General features: G+C 44.2%; 1 protein-coding gene across 1 annotated transcript; it reads right to left on the bottom strand.

Moving 5' to 3' along the window:
- Positions 1 to 444: 444 nt before the first annotated feature.
- Positions 445 to 11,356, bottom strand: LOC311146534 (E3 ubiquitin-protein ligase RNF31-like). The gene is made up of 23 exons (XM_084183052.1): positions 11,188 to 11,356; positions 10,482 to 10,683; positions 10,127 to 10,273; positions 9,215 to 9,370; positions 9,052 to 9,108; positions 8,719 to 8,887; positions 8,161 to 8,320; positions 7,889 to 8,028; positions 7,519 to 7,691; positions 7,108 to 7,341; positions 6,360 to 6,707; positions 5,890 to 6,075; positions 5,366 to 5,572; positions 4,996 to 5,169; positions 4,700 to 4,798; positions 4,380 to 4,469; positions 4,006 to 4,120; positions 3,499 to 3,611; positions 3,150 to 3,260; positions 1,753 to 1,801; positions 1,564 to 1,660; positions 1,264 to 1,429; positions 445 to 1,170 (listed from the first exon to the last, which is right to left on the bottom strand). The coding sequence occupies exons 2-23, from the start codon at positions 10,680 to 10,682 to the stop codon at positions 1,120 to 1,122; spliced, it is 3,243 nt and encodes a 1,080-aa protein (XP_084039178.1). The 5' UTR covers position 10,683; positions 11,188 to 11,356; the 3' UTR covers positions 445 to 1,119.
- Between the last annotated feature and the right edge of the window lie 1,431 nt (positions 11,357 to 12,787).

Here is a 12,787-nt window from a genome sequence, read left to right as displayed (position 1 = left end):
ACATCTGACTTAGTATGGGAGAGAAAAACAGCAATAAAAGTATGATTATTCATATTTGAGTTGTCAACAAATAGGCTTATTCATGCTCAGATGTTTTGAAATAGTATTTGACCATAAAATGTCAAGGCTGCTCCTTTTTAAACATGCTTTTATGCAAACAATATAGTGAGAATATAAGTCAATCAATAAGCACATTGAAACCTGGTGTAGAATAAATGCATTTTCACAGGTCCGTAATGTTCTTGCTCTGTGTGTTTGTCATAGTCTGAACAGTGAATAACGGTGGCTGGAAACCATAGAGCTTGGGGCTGCAACACACAGTCGGCCAAATCCTTTATAAATCAGTCCCACATTAGTCCTAGTCAATTTACACAAAGAGGTATTCAGTCATAATTCACTGACACTGAAGGCAAAAGCAATTAAGGGAAAACAATGAATATCGAGTAAAATCTGAAGTTTATTGTTAATGATTGTGTATGATTAATTCACTGTAGAGATACTTGGAGGGGAAAAAATATCCAGTTTCGAAATGTTCTGTCTTGAAGCGGAATCCTTCCTCCTCATCAAGCTTGAGTTAACTGGCTCAATAAGTTCCAGGAACTATGTCAACCTTGCAGTTACTCTGAGAACACAACTACCTCCCTTACAGCAAGCATACCAGGAACATTTAGGATAAAGAGCATGACTGAGAACCATAAGGGTTTGATTGAACTTTTGATTGATGACTGTGTCTGAACTGTTTTCAAGTATTTTTCTTCACAGTCGACATGATACAGTTAAGAGCATGCACCTACAGACTGCGTGCAATGAAGTGATGCCATTAAATATCACAGGTTATTTAAGACGTAAACCTGTTATCACTAAGTCTTGATGAGTCTTTAAATGTTACGCGCGTGCACACACACATCTGTTTTAAAATAATGTGCCTCTGAGCATTTACCCCAAATATAGATTCATAAATAACTGTAGCTTAATCATGGGGATATAAGCATAGCTTTCTGCTGTTTGGTGTAACAGTCACAATGACGCAAACACATTTGATGGCGATTTGAGTCAAAATTCCAACACTCAATAGTAAAAACACTTGATTGTTAAAAGCAAGCAAAAAACTAGTCGTTTTCATTTCTTCCGAGGAACCTTGTCTCCAAGTGGTACTTCATCAATAAGTTTCTGAAATAAGATTAGATGAGAAATGATCAAACCAAGTGACAAAATATTTTGAAAAAGCCCAACACCCCCTCCACAAGGATCATCAAAGCAAACCTCCAGCATTCGAGGATAGTACTTCACGTCGTCCTCCATCTCTCCTCGGGCATCATCAACTTGGTATCTCCGACAGGCCAAAACCAGCTCGTTGGCATTGAAGAGAGGGGCCGGGTCGATGGAATGGCCATTGATGAGACTCACCAAGTACTCTCTGTAGTGTTTCCTGGAATAGATTAAGCAAAAACCAGTTAGTTACATATATGCATGTTTTCATGTTTTTCATGGGAGCACTCTGTTGTTATCTAAAGCGCTTTTGGGTCCTTGAAAAACGCTATATAGTTGTTCGCAGTGACATACTCGCAGAGTCCTGCATGGCCAGGCTGAGTTTGAGCCCCACAGGCCGAGTCCGTCTGCTGCCCCCCCTCATCCTTCTGCTCTATCACGCCACACATCCCTGAGAGAGAGAGAGAATAAGTAGTATATCGCTCCGTTTCTTTCTGGTTTTCTGAGTAAAAACTAAAGATGGCCTAACAGATAGAATCTTACCTGCTTGAGTTCCTGGAGGGGTGTTAGTGTTGAACTCAACACCCTTGTTCTGCAAACGCAGACAATAACAATCAAATAATTAACAGGTAATGCGATCCATCTCCAGATATTCTTAGAATAAAATCCGTTATAACTAGGGCTGTCAAAGTTAACGTGTTAATAACGTGTTAATGCGTGACATGTTTATCACAGTTAAATTATTTGAAACCGTTAATTGCATCTCCATTTCCTCACCGCACGGACCCATTTAAGCACAGAACACAATATGGAACACAGCTACAGTCAATGCTTGTACCTTTACATCGCCGAAGACCCTGTGCCTCTAGCCAAAACCATGTAAAAGTTTTGCCCAATATTACCAGAGCTATGTTTTAAAAACATTCTGTGGATTCAAGCACGTCGTGGGCTGTTTTAAACTACTCGCAAGCCGCTATTTTTTGGTTTGATAACAAACAACATTGTTTAGCTAGCTAGTCAGCTAGCTAGCAACCTGAGAACTTGACCACTGACTAGACTATGCACACATTTGAATGGCACAGGAAGAACTGAAAAGGAATTGGCTACTCAAAGAGATGCTTCAAAGGTAGGCTGCATACGCAAGAGTGGGGTGTGTATGATTGTGAGAGAGGATGTGTACAAGAGCGGGCGTAAGTGAGAGAGAGAGGGTGTGGGAGGGATGGAGGGAGGGAGAGTATGGAGGCCTATGTGTGTAAAGTTGTCTGAACAGTAAAGATGGTTACAGTGTTTTCATAACATTGTTGGACAAGTTTAAAAGCTCTTTGTATCCATAGAGCCAGTTATTTTTTCCTATAGTTACTCATTTAGAATGCCTAAAGATTTAACAGTACTTAAAGCTGTGTGTGTGTGTGTGTGTGTGTGTGTGTGTGTGTGTGTGTGTCTGTGTGTGTGTGTGTGAGAGAAAGAGAGTGTGTGTGTGTGAGAAAGAGAGTGTGTGTGTGTGTGTGTTTGTGCGCAATTGTTAAACTTCACGAACATTGATAAGTGACTTAAACACTGGGAGCATTTACAGCTGTATGTTACAGTGACTTGTGTTGTTTATGGTAAAAATGCTATTAAAACCTTCTGATGTAGATCATTTTGTGTTTCTGTCCATTACAATCAAAGAACAGTATGCCTGTTACTTAATGCACTTATTTTTTTAATGGAAAAATCTTTCTTTAGGGCCACATTTGGGCAAATTCTAAAATTGTGATTAATCGCGATTAACTAATGCCATTAACTCAATCAATTATTTTAATTGTTTGACAGCCCTAGTTATAACTGCGATTGTGAGTGCTATAATGTGGTTATGGTGATTGTAATGGTGTGTGAGCATCCGCGTTTGTGGTGGTGGTGTGTGTGACTGGTGTGTGTGTGTGTGTAGTATGTGTGTCTACCTGCAGCAGGGCTTGCAGTCTAACAGGCTCCCAGTCCCTCAGGTAGAAGAGACAGTCTCGAGGGTGATGGGCATGCAGGCCTGTCACACTGCACTGGATCACTGCACACGTCTACAGAAGAGGGAGGGAGGGACAGAATAGGGGAGGGATAGAGAGAGGGAAGGGGAGGGAGAGAGAGAAGGAGGGAGTGGGGAGAGAGACAGAGAGTGCAGAGTGAAAGATAGACTGGAGGAAGAAAAACAAACACTCACATTAAAGCCACATTCAAGTCATTCGAACCCCTTGCCAGGAACTAGCACGATCGACTAACACAACACTAACATACCAACTCATTTGAGAAGGAACTTACAGTGTGGAAGGGGTTGTTGCATCCGCTGCAGAACTGGTACCTGCACTGGGAGCAGCAGAAATGCATACAGCCTCCTTTAGACAGGGCATACTGGAACCTGCAGTTTGGACAGGCTGAGGGAGAGTACAGAGAGCAGACATGAGAATGCATCTGAGGAAGAGGATAAATAGTTTGATTAATTAATTAATTAATTAATTGAAGGCTGTGGAGGGACCTAAAAAGGCCTCTAACTGGCTCTAACTCTTTGCTAAAACAGGGTCTTAGTCAACTGCCTTAGTTCAAGCAGAAGGCCTACAGTACCTTTATGGGAGTGTTGTTCATGACGCTAATGAAATGTGCTGGTTTGGAAGATGAACTATTAGTAAGATCAATTTGATCTCTCTCAGCCCAACACCTAGTGAAGTGTCTGGCCGTTCACACCTCTGCAAGTACCTGCCTTTTCTGTCTAAACACTACAGTAGCTCTTAATGAGGAGGTGTTTTAGAAGGTGTGTGTGCTGTGACTCACTGATGCCGTTGTCGCGCAGGTATCCGGCCAGGCCTTGCCTCTGGTATTCTGGATCATTCTCTCTCTTCCAGGACTGGTACTGTTCACATGACAGACCACCATGCTGAGACTCCCACTAGAGGGCACACAGAGACAGAGAGAGACAGAGAGAGAGAGAGATAGAGAGAGACAGAGAGAGAGAGAGATAGAGAGAGAGAGAGAGAGAGAGAGAGACAAGAGGGGACAATGGAGTGAGATGGGGCTCCAGCAGCTTTACTCTAAAGCCATATATCATCTCTACTCTAAAGCTATATATCATCTCTTCTCATAGCCCCAATTAATTGCAATTTCTGATTCAGATTCCCTCACACACAGAGGTAATGTTTCTCACTTACAGGTTTCTTGCATTGTGCACAGAAGCTGTTCCTGCACTGGAAACAGGTGACCTTCAGTTGGTCTCCATCATAGATGAACCCATAGGAGCACTGGGGGGAGAAGTTATGAACAGAAGACAGGAAAGGGAAGAGGAATAGTTCATCAACAGTTTAAGGGCAGGTACTGGTCCTTTTTAGCTAGTGAAGATGGGTGTAGCATGTAATGAAATTATTTTTAACAGCCTCAATTTAGCAAAAACATATTTTTCCTTTGCCTTTGTATACATAGGAAATGTAAACTATAAGAACCCGCTCAAGGATATTATGTGATTAAAACTCACATGACTACACCAGAGGAACTTGGGGTCCTTAATGAGGGCTTGTTCAGTCAGCTTCTTATGAAACAGATCATATACCTCCGGCTCCAGACACTCCCGCAGCTGCACACACACACAGAAATATTATTACAGGTGTAACCATCATCATAGACAGTATCACACACACCCTGAAAACACACTGACACCTGCATTTTGAAGGGAGAGAAGCCTCTGAAATCCAGAAAATAGGTCTTCACTCTGTTTCTTTTCTCTTCAAAGAGAGAATCTTAGGGAGAGTTGTTCTCTGTGTGATGTACTACCTGGATGTCCAGGGTGGAGAAGTAGCTGTTGAGGTGTTCGGGGTCGTTGATGTCAGGCTCCCAGCAGACGGGACACACCATGTCTCTGATGTGCTTGTCTCTAACTGCAATGGTGAAGTGCTGCTGGAAACATCCACAGCACACCGAGCACTGACAGGAGGTCAGAGACTGCATCTGAAACAGGAAGGGAAGGACAAAGAGAAAGACAGGAAGAGAGAAAGGTGTATGAGAGTTGTGGGGGGGGGGGGGGGGTTAGATACTGCAAATAAACACACAGAAAAGCTTCTACTTCATTTTGAGCAAAGGCAAGCTAGTGCTGACATGCACGCAAATACGCCCACAACTCCCCCACACACACTTGAGAGAGTACCTTGCTGTGGGGAAAGTCCGACAGGCAGATGGGGCACTCTTTGGCCAGCACCCGGCGGATGAATTCTCTGTCTTGTGACTCACGTACGGCCTGTACCACGTCGTCCAAGGAGTAGGGGGAGGTGCGCTCCTGCAGCAAGGACAGGGCCAGCTCACAGCGCCCCCAGCTGGGCAGGTCATACACCGCCAGCAGCCTCCGACACACACGCTGGTCCCAGGGGGAAGATGGAGGGAGGAGGGGAGAGGGAGAGGAGAGAGAGATCAGACCAGTGGAGTGGACCAACTGATGCAGAGGCATGATGAAAGGAGAGATATTCCTGACTCCAAACTAATGCTTTTCACTGTAAAGCATCAATTTACATGAGACATCAAGCAACTGTCAGATGATTGAAGAACATGTATGATGTGTGGACCTTTCTAATGGTGGTAGTGGTGAGCACATTATCATCAATATAGCTATTATGTGTTCAGCTAAATGTACGGGCAGAATAAAGCACATAATAGAGTTGAGCCCCAGTGTCCCACCTGTTTGTCGGGGTGGTTGATGTCGATGGGGGGCTCGGGCTGGTCGCTCCACATGCGCTGGTGGAAGGGCTCCATGAGCGGTCGCTGCAGCAGAGACAGAGCCCCCCGCACCTCTCCCCCATTCTGCCTCAGTACCTCCTGACACCGTGCCTCGTCGGTGAACCCCAGAGAACACAGCTCCTTCACCTGCACAGGAGGACAGGTACATGAGAAAGCAAACCCTTCTTTGAGTGTTAAAAGACTAATCTCTTACATATAGGGCCAATTTCCCAGACCAAGAATAAGCCTAATTCGGGATTCAAAATAGTTCCTAATGGAGAATCTCCATTGAAAGTGTGTTTTAGTCCAGGACTAGGCTTAATCCAGGTCTGGGAAACTGGTAAATAGAGTTCAGCTGGGAAAGAAGTGCCTGTACAACTGACCGTAGACCTGTTCTTAGTGGGCAATAGACCTCCTGCCCTGTCTCTCACCTTAGCGTGTCTGTCTCTGAGAGCCTGTCTGGCTGCTCTCTCAGTTTCTCCCCCTGCAGACAGCCAGGCCAGCTTGGCCTCAGCCCTGGACAGGGTCACTCCTCCCCCTCTGGGCTGCTCCTCCTCCACACCCGTATCCTCTGCAGTACCAGTGTCGTTGGACAGCCCGTTCTGATTCAGTCCTGTCTTCAGGTCTGCTGCTGGAGACGACGCGGCCATGGCACAGATCTGCTCGAGCAGGTGAGGTAGCTCCGCTTTGAGCCAATCACAGGGGAGGATGTTGCCGTCCCCGGAGACGCGCATGCCCGTGTACACCTCCTCTGGACTCACTCCTTTCTTCTCTCCATCCTGAGAGAGAGAGAGAGAGAGAGAGAGAGAGAGAGAGAGAGAGAGAGAGAGAGAGGAGAAAGAGAGAGGGGGAAAGAGAGAGAGGGAAGATAGAGATAAGAGACAGAAAGGGGGGAGAGCAAAATAAATAAAAATCTGTCATACATATTCACTAGGCCTCAGCTGCTGCTACTCACCACACTGTATGTATGAATAAGTAAGAGGATGCTAGGTTATTTTCACACATCATTTGTTATCTGAAATCTGTAGTTTTAATATTCCTGCAACCAAATCGCTCAGCAATGGTACAATAAATACTTTTCTGAATCTAAATCTTAAATTCGCTAATATCTTGTAATATTCCTAGTGGGGTAAAGTGATTACACACCATATTATAGTTCTACAGGAAGCCTTCACTCACTCTAATAAGCTCAATCAGCTTTAGCCCCTCCTCCCTCATCTGTTTCTGTCTCCTCAAATCAGGGTCCTCCATGGGCGGGTCTTTGGGTTTGATGGACAGCACAGGGACCCTTTTGACCTGGGACGGAGGATGGAGTTTGACTGGCATTTTGGCAGGCTCGGGACGGGGAAGGTCACACATCTCACACACTGACGCTGGAGTGTAATTGACATAAGTACAGAATTGGCACACCCACTGCAACAGAGGAGTAGAGAGAAGATGGGAAAATAAGAGATAATTGACATGAGCTTAGAGACTCACGGGAATAGAGGAACAACATAAACTGTAAAACATGGTTGATAAAGGCAGAATCTGAAACGTTCCTTTCAACTCAAACGTGCTGCTCCTGCACTGACATTAACAGTGGTTTACCTGGCTGTCTGGGTCTCCTGGCATGCCCAGTACTGGAGCAGCAGGCCGGTTGGGTGTAGGACGGGGGTGTGTGGGGGTTGCAGGAGGCTTGGTGGCCAGGCGGGGGCGCTCACACACCTCACACAGGATACTACTGCCTGCATTCACCACCGTACAGCTTTTACACTGCCACTCTAATGAAATACATAGTGAAAACACACTCATCACAGGGCAATTGAAGAGGTGATTATGAACTCAACAACCACATATAGCATACCAAGTAAGCAAAGAAAGAGAGAGGAGTGAGACTAATTGGAGTGGAGAAAAGGCAAACCACCACTATTAAAACACATACATCGTTGGTTAGGTGTGTGTGTGTGTGTATACTGACCAGTGATGGTGGAGGGCTGTGGGAACTCATCCTTAGCAGGGCCAGAGGAGGCCAGGCGTGGCCTCTCACACATCTCACACAGTACGTCCTGAATGGAGTTGACCCTGGTGCAGTGGGTACAGTGCCATGACGGGAGGGCGCTGCTGGGAGAGACAGAGGAAGTGAATCTAGTGCCTAACACACAGAGACAGTTGCATTTTCAGCAATGAAAATGTATACATTTTCATCCTTTACTGCTCAGTTTTTATTTTGTGTTATTAGTCATGTTTTACCTGTGGTTCTTTCGCATTTTAGAGGATGTCACGACAGTCCTGTGGTGATTGGCTCGCTCTGCGGAGGAGTGGTACAGTCTGTCACATTCCGTACATAGCCATTGGACACAAGAGTTACAATGGGCAGCCACAGGAAATATAGCACAGATAGTGCAGCTGGCTGCAGGGGAAGAGAAACAAGAAAAGGTGAAATGTAAGTTTCAGATGTTAGAAATGTACACATGCATGCACACACACACACACACACACACAGAGTTTTTGTATTGCTATCCTGTGTAGGGACCAAAGAATTGATTCCCATCCTAAATCCTATTTTCCCTAACCCTAAACCTAACCATACCATAACCCTAAAACTATACCTCACCCTAACCGTAAACCCTAACCCTAATTGTAACCCTAAACCTAAAATAGCATTTTCCCTTGTGGGGACCGGCAAAATGTCCCCACTTGTCCGAATATTCCTTGTTTTACTATCCTTGTGAGGACTTCTGGTACCCACAAGGATAGTTAAACAAAAACACACACACACGCACGCACTCACACATACACAGTTCTAACCTGTGTGTCTGGTAGAGATGGAGGTGGAGGTTGAGGCGTTAGCAGTCCGTACTGGAAGAAAGGCACTAGTGGGAGACTGAGACAGGGAGGACAGAGACATGTATAGGGGCTGGCTCTCTCTCAGGCTGGAGGGAATAGCTACTACTTCAGACATTGGTCCGAAGTCATCCTGGAATCATAAAGGAGATTTCAGTCATCTGATGGTAGTGGACACTAACAGACACAAAACCACACAAATATAAAACACTGTCTGAAGCAGAGAGAGGCTATTAGGGTGAACAAAATATCAAGTAGAAGGCAGAGAGGAAGAGGACAGGTTATGGGGAAAAATACCTTTTGATTCAGTGATGGGATAATTCTCTCAAAGAACTCTGGGTGGGGATGGGCCTCCTGTGAAAACATCAACAACAACTATGACTCAGTACAACAACTGATTTTATAAACCTCTGAAATATTACAGAATAACTGTCTTTGAGACAATGCCATAGGTTTAGACCTTGATGAGCATGTCCAGTTCCATGCGTAGACTCATGACCTCCAAGGTGACCGCTGCAACCTTCTTAATGTCAGGCTCCATGACCACATCAGGGAAACTCAGTCCGTCTGGCTGCTGGTTGGAGTAACCATAGAGACAGAGCACTGCCCTTCCTCCCTGAGGTAGAACAGAGGAGAGGAAAGGAGATAGAGGGGTTTTATGCAAAAATGTTGACATAAAATTTAGTAGAGTTAATGGTGTGTGCACAATTAACTTGATCAAAACGATAGTAAGCTATAGACTCAATCAGTGTTTCCCTATATTAATTTAGCAGCAAATCGTTCCTGCCACTCCAATATATATAGGATGGTAAAATGTTTTCAGTGTAAACTTAAACGACTAAAACCAGATATAAAGTATGTAGAAAAGATAATGGAGCTATATATTTTTAAATAAGATTATCTTTGAGAACTAACAATCACCAAATCAAAAACTATATGTTCTGGGAGAATCTAAAATTCAAAAAATTTCAAGGTGAGGGGCCCCCATTGATTTAATTTACAACGTTTGAGTCACTCAAATACCATAAGACTTATCTAGTAAATTAGCTTTAAAACGACATTTTATTTTCTCTCTGCCCCATGGAAAAATGTGTAAAATTGCAGGAAATTAGCTTTAAAACAGCAACATTGTCTCTGCGGCCAAGAGGACGGCCTCTAAAATGTTAGGTCGGAGACTGCAACATTGGCCACGCCACTAACACGCCTCCCCCACACACTAACTTTCCCACTGCTGCTGAAAACAAATCCTAGGGGAAACACTGTATTGAACTAGGCCTTTATCAACATAATGCCAATACGTTTATAGTGACAAGGCAGTAGACTACATATCATCACCCAGAATCTAACCTACCTGTATTGAAGGCATCCTCACCTGAATGGCATCTACTGTTGCTCTGAAGACGGGGTTGTTGTGCTTGACAGTGCGCCAGTACTTGGGCCTACTGGAGCTGGTGAGGTTACAGCCATACTTCTCCAGAATGTTCAGTGCTGTGGACAGTCTCTGCAGGGAACCTATGGTCTGGCAGGAGAGAGAACAAATATTTAAAAAAGGGTTGATACAGAAAGAGGTTGAGAAAAGAATGGACACTGAACAAAGAAATGCAGCACAATACATAGAGAGCGAGAGAGGGAAAATTAGTTATGTATTCCAAGATATAGGCTAAGTGAAGGTGAAATGTGATATGGGCATAGTTTGAGTGTGTGCTTGAAACAGTGAACTAACTAACCTCTTTCCTGTTGTTACCAATGCTGTTCTCAATTACCATGGTCTCAGCAGCAATGTAGTGGTATTTGGCTGAAGGTGGTAAGGGTATGTTGGCCATGGCTAATATTCCTGCCCGGATCTCCAGCACTGAACCAGTGGAATGCAGACAGGCTTCCGCATGGCATCTTACCTCCTCTAGCTGGTTTAAAAGTGTACTGGCCATCCTGGAAAAGAGATATCATCATCATCCAGATAGCAAATCATTGAGGGCACTGACACACCACAGGCAGCATTGATGAGCAGTGGCAAGATTTTTCTTTTTTTGTCATTTAGCAGACGCTCTTATCCAGAGCGATTTACAGGAGCAATTAGGGTTAAGTGCCTTGCTCAACGGCAGATTTTTCACCTAGTCGGCTCGGGGATTAGAACCAGCGACCTTTCGGTTACTGGCACAACGCTCTTAACCACTAAGCTACCTGCTTGCCTTACTGACATCCATTCATAAGAGGTTACTTGTATGCCCTGACAGTGTGACTGACTGTTAAACCGCAAGGCTCAGTCATATCAAGGGACACACATAGCCACCAGAGAGAGACACTGATTTACTTATTCTGCAGTACTCTATATTTCCAACAACAAAATGAGTAAACTAAACGTTGTTGTAGCAATTCTAGCAAGGTGAAAGCCTACAACTGCACCTATGTATAAATACTGTCATATCTGCTTACCCAGTGTTTTCGTTCAGTTGTCTACACTGACAGCCATTGAATCACGATGAGATATCAATTCATTCAAAAACAGGTGCTTTGAAAACACCATGTTATGCACGCATCTCAATACAGACTTGTTCGCTAAAAAACAAAAATACGTCTTAATTCAATTCCAAAACGAGCAGTAACCGGGTCGAAAAGTATAGCTGCAGTACTAGCTATAAATGTAAACAACTGCATGAGAAAAATGCCGTATTCTGCTTTGCGCAAAGAAACGAACCTCCATGCATCGCCATTGTGTGTCATAACCATAGAGAATGATAGAGGCCTCTAGTGGCCAAAAGGCCATTCTTAGCTTGGGCAGCGCCATTGAGGGCTTCCACCATTTTTATGTAAACTCATAGACATTAAAACCAGTAAATAGTGATAGCGCTGATGTCATTAACGTATTCCCAAGGAAAACTCCAGATGGCACATGAAGCCGGAAGTATTTGAATTGGAAGCATGCCATATTACTGAATGGGGCTGAATGGCACACAAAAATCGCTAAGGATCATGGTGAAAGTGGTCGTAACTAGCAAAGGATCATGGTCGACCCTGCCTGAGAGAGTCAACAGGAGCCTCCTTGTAGCCTGCCGGCCTGTGAATGTCTGTGTCAGCACATGGTCCTGTGTGACGACAAATGTAGTAGTCAGAACGGATCACTATTTAATTATATATCTCCAATTGTAGCAACATTTAAAACAATTCTCTGTGGGGATCGAACTTGATCATAATAAACACCTTTTAGAGGCCAAAACGGGCATCAACATTTTTGTGGGGGCCTTTCTGCCGATCGTAATGTACATAGGCTTTCTAGGGCAGACCAGGGCTTTTGCCACCGCTAGGTTGCTACGCAGTAGCCACCCAGCAGAGCTTGTGACTTCACACTCCAGACCGGACACTGGGGGCCTGAGTCAACTGGGTTCGTGGGACTTCCAACTTCATTGGCTGATCCCTCCTGGTGACCCTGTTGGAGTCATGTCCAACCAGGTCATCAGGAGGGATCAGTCAATCACTTTTAGTCAGACACTCTTATCCAGAGCAACTTACAGGAGAAATTAGGGTTAAGTGCCTTGCTCAAGTGCACATCGACAGAGATAACCTCAATGGCACTGCCCATGCTTTCACAGATGCTATAATGGCACAGATACAAATATGAGTGTATCTATCTATCTATCTATCTATCTATCTATCTATCTATCTATCTATCTATCTATCTATCTATCTATCTATCTATCTATCTATCTATCTATCTATCTATCTATCTATCTATCTATCTATCTATCTATCTATCTATCTATCTATCTATCTCTATGGTCATAACCTTATTCTCAAACAGTGATCAGGGGAGCCAAAATGGCTTGGTTTGTAGGAAATGTCGTAAAGCTGGTGCGGTACACGCATTTTTGTAGTTTTGATGCCACCTTGTGGTGAAAATTACTAATAGCCTAATTTGCCTGTCAATTCACAGTTCATTACACACTAATTTGTGTTGGACGCGCGTGTTGCAATGCCCCATGCGCCATAGATGATACATCTGATGGGGAGGGTGAGTAATGGGTGAGTTTGTTTTTGC

The sequence above is a fragment of the Coregonus lavaretus genome (assembly GCF_964263955.1).
Source record: "Coregonus lavaretus genome assembly, chromosome: 19".
NCBI lineage: Eukaryota > Metazoa > Chordata > Actinopteri > Salmoniformes > Salmonidae > Coregonus > Coregonus lavaretus.
This window is presented reverse-complemented; position numbering and strand designations above follow the sequence as displayed.